The sequence below is a fragment of the Balaenoptera musculus genome, chromosome 11 (genome assembly GCF_009873245.2).
Source record: "Balaenoptera musculus isolate JJ_BM4_2016_0621 chromosome 11, mBalMus1.pri.v3, whole genome shotgun sequence".
NCBI classification, from domain to species: domain Eukaryota; kingdom Metazoa; phylum Chordata; class Mammalia; order Artiodactyla; family Balaenopteridae; genus Balaenoptera; species Balaenoptera musculus.
In genome coordinates, this window is record NC_045795.1 from 67,235,996 (window position 1) to 67,239,823 (window position 3,828).

The following is a 3,828-nucleotide window of genomic DNA, read 5'->3' on the forward strand; positions in this document are numbered from 1 at the left end:
GAGTTGGCAACATGGCAGATCTGTACCCCCAACTTTCCTACCTATGTCAGACATTGCTAATCAATCACAGTCTCTGCTCAGTCTGAACAGTGGCTCAAAATTCTCCTCCTCAGACAACCACTGCCAATTCCTCAGAGCTAGCATATGAGATGCTAACTATTTGCCATCATTGGCCCTGACCTCCTGGAGCTTATCAAGCAGAGAGAGGCTGGGGAAAGACCACTTCACTGCTTTATTGGAAGGGGAATACACTCTGTCACAATGCAAGGCCCTGAGCCCAGCAAGACCTCGAGTTCGAGATGCAGCTGGTTGGCCGTGACTCTGTAGTGGCCCTTGGTGAAACCCTGGGAAGCGCAGGATTGGCATCTCCAGTAGGCCTGGATGATGCGGGCAGCGTCGAGCAAACGGCAGTAGCGCCAACGGATGCGCCACATGTGGACCCAGGACTGCAGCCTGACTGCCGCCCACTCCTTCCGTGTACAGTTCTCCAGAGCTGTCCGCCGCCTATTCTCAAGCAGCTTCACCAGCATATGCCTCCACCAGCCCTGAATGATCCACACCCTGAAAGCCACGTACAGCAGTGTGCTACGCACCAGGGTGCCCCGCCACCAGGCCTGGATCTTCACTACTTCTGGATTACTGATGGGAGGCCTATTTTGGGTTCTTGGGATCTAACAAGAAAAAAGACGAGACATTTGGAGGATATTCCCCACCCACTTCAGCCCCAGGGTGTGCCAGGAAGGGACCCTGATGCCCTATCAACAATCACCCCTTCTTCTGAACCTCAGGAGCACTGGGCAAGGCACTGGCTAGAACCAGAAGACCAGGTAGGTGTCCTTTCTCTGCCCCCCTCTGGTTAATGGACATGGATACATCACATTGACCTCTGAATCTCAGTGCTCCCATCTGTAGAATGGTAGTATATCTGTCCTGGCTACGCAGTTTTACATGGGTCAAGTTGGCCAGCCTAGAGCAAGAATACCGTGATCAAAGGTTTATCATAGTCCACCTGAGCCTGTCCACCTGACCAGGATCCACGATCCTTCCCTTCAGACCCCGCCCACCTACTGGAGAAGTGGCTTCCTCTGCTAATCCTGCCCTTTCATCCCTGACTGCAGCTCCAATCCACAACCTGCTCTCTTCCTCTGTGATATCATAGTGTTAAAAGTTCCCACATCCCATAAAATTCTACCTCTCTTATCTCTTCCCCATCTTCACTCCTCTTGACTTTCAAACTTTAAATCTTAATTAGCAAGCAAACATACATGCACACGCTCAAACACACACACACACCATTGATTAAGCCCAGCTTCCCATATGTTGGCCATTCCATTCCACAAACACGACTCCCACATTCCCACCCCCAGCCCCGTGTCATCTGGGTGGGGGGATCATACTGCTCTGGGTCTCTTATTAGCATCATCTACTCCCTTTGTTGCAGCTATATTCTCTTGTTTAGCCTAGAAAAAAATGGGGAAAGAGGACAGACAAGAATGAGTTTATTCCCGTTCTTAGCACTAGAACATACAAAAGACACTAGCCACAAGCATTAGGACACAAAGACCAGAGACATCCAAGTCCAGGCTCCTCCTACCTCTGCCTTCTCTAAGTTCGGTGATGGTGCTGGCGGTAAAGGTTTCAAGATCAGCTCCTCGTTCTGCTGAGGCTCATTTTTAGTGTGTTCATTAATTGTTTTGGGCTGGTCCTTCTCCTGCAATCAGCAGTTAGGGGAAAGGCAAGAGGGAGGCTGCTCTCCCTCCCTCTCCATTAAGTGACCCACACATCCCCAGCGTACAGGGCTTCCCAGAGTATTCAGATGTCAGGGAGATCCCCTCATCCCGAGAGATTTATGGGGACATCCCTAAAAAAGCCTAGTGTGTCCGTCTCTCTCTTACTCACCATTGGTCCCACATGGATTGGGTGTAGATGGTTCAAATCCCCTCAGGTCTGTGTTCCTCTAGTCATGGCATGGAGAGAAAGAGTGGGGAGGGAGACCTGTGATGTCATAAGGGCATTTATGACTCAAGCACCAGGATGGCTCCCAATAGTTAAGCCCCCTCCAAAGAAAAGACAGAAGTGCTGTCCATTCTTTTCTGCTGGAAATGGCCAAAGCCCTAGCTACAAAAGCAAGACACCAGAAAGAGTGGCCCATTGATGTAAAGGTGTATAAAGATAGTCATTGGTGATATCCCCAATGGGTAAAATAGGGCGTTGCTTTAATGGTTTATAGTCCATTCAAACTATATAATACAACATAACTGTTGAAAAATAATGCATTTGATCTATGTGTACTGATGAGAAAGTATACCCAAGATGTATTTGTAAGTGAAAAATCTGAACATCATTATGATCCCATTGGATGGGATATAAAACCATCATTGGATGGGATGGTAAAAAACTGTCAAGATATATAATCATACACGTACGCTATAAACGCAGATAAAGAGGGAGAAAGGTATATAGACCAAACTGCTACCAACCATTACCTTAGGAGAGAAGAGTTGAATTGCTGACCCATTCATACAATACCAGGGAACTCTGTGAGGCCCCCAGGACGAGCAGTACTGCTTTCCTTCCCCAGCAGGCTCTGGGGCTGGGAGCATATTCAGAGGGCTGATCCTATTGACACCCTCACTGACCCCTCCTTTCTTCTCTCCTTCCCACTCTTCCCTGAAGGGGTCTACTGAGAGCCTCTGGGGTGAAACTCTCGTAGAGGGGGAGAAGAATGGTGGAGAAGAATGGGGTTGGAGAAGGAGGCTCACCTGCATCATGCTCACCCCAGGCCCCTTGCCCAGCACACCCTCAAAACCTTCGCTTGGATGGTGTCACCCCTCTGCTCCTCAGCCCCTCGGGCAGCTCCTCCCTGCCCACTGGATTGAGTCTGAGCAGGTCCTGGTGGCATTCAAAGCCCCAGCACCCTCCCTGCCCCTAGGGTCACCACATTCACCAACACCCCAGTCTCTGGCCTCTTTCCTGTCTGAGTCTGCCTCCATCCTGGGACCCAGCCCAGGCTCATTTACCCAGGCTCCATATGTGGGATCTTTCCTGTGCCCTTAGAGTGCAGGGACTTTAATTTCTCCCTTCACTCCTCAAGTGCTCATGGATCCAATTATGAGGAGCATGTGTTTAGTGGCCATTCGTATATCTTCTTTTATGAAGTATTGGTTTAAGCCTTTCGTCCACTTTTATTGGATTGTCTTTATTACTGAGTTCTAGAAGTTCTGATACTCGATATGAGCCCTTTGTCAGATACATGTATTGTAAATATTCTTTTCCCCGGCCTGTGACTTTTTAAAATGCTGTCTTTTGATGAACAGATGGTTTTAATTTGGATGAAGTCCAGTCTATCAATATTTTATACTTAGTGCTTTCTCTGTCTTAGGAAATCTTTGTCAACTCCAGGGTCACAAAATAATTCTCATGGGTTTTCTTCTAGAAGCTTTATATAGGTTTAGCTTTAGTTTTTGTTTAGGTCTGTGATCCATCTTGAATTAATTTTTTTTTTTTTTTTTGGCTATGATGTTAGGGGTCAAGATTTTTTTTTTTTTAAGTATTTTTAAAAATATTTTATTTATTTATTTATTTATTTATGGCTGTGTTGGGTCTTCGTTTCTGTGTGAGGGCTTTCTCCAGTTGCCGCAAGTGGGGGCCATTCTTCATCGTGGTGTGCGGGCCTCTCACTATCGCGGCCTCTCTTGTTGCGGAGCACAGGCTCCAGATGCGCAGGCTCAGTAATTGTGGCTCACGGGCCCAGTCGCTCCGCGGCATGTGGGATCCTCCCAGACCAGGGCTCGAACCCGTGTCCCCTGCATTGGCAGGCAGACTCTC

At 48.1% G+C, this 3,828-nt stretch overlaps 1 protein-coding gene across 1 annotated transcript; it reads right to left on the reverse strand.

Moving 5' to 3' along the window:
* Positions 1–216: 216 nt before the first annotated feature.
* LOC118904214 (IQ domain-containing protein F1-like) lies at positions 217–1,979 on the reverse strand. The gene is made up of 4 exons (XM_036870133.1): positions 1,900–1,979; positions 1,595–1,711; positions 1,398–1,460; positions 217–671 (listed from the first exon to the last, which is right to left on the reverse strand). Exons 1-4 carry the CDS (start codon positions 1,900–1,902, stop codon positions 225–227), a joined length of 630 nt encoding a protein of 209 aa, XP_036726028.1. The 5' UTR covers positions 1,903–1,979; the 3' UTR covers positions 217–224.
* Between the last annotated feature and the right edge of the window lie 1,849 nt (positions 1,980–3,828).

What these genes read in the sequence shown, in the direction of transcription:
- LOC118904214 (XM_036870133.1), bottom strand. An exon ending in CGAACTTAGAGAAGGCAGAG is followed by an intron (nt 1,461 to 1,594) that starts GTAGGAGGAGCC and finishes ATTTTTTTCTAG; the next exon opens with GCTAAACAAGAGAATATAGC. An exon ending in CTAATAAGAGACCCAGAGCA is followed by an intron (nt 672 to 1,397) that starts GTATGATCCCCC and finishes TTTTCTTGTTAG; the next exon opens with ATCCCAAGAACCCAAAATAG.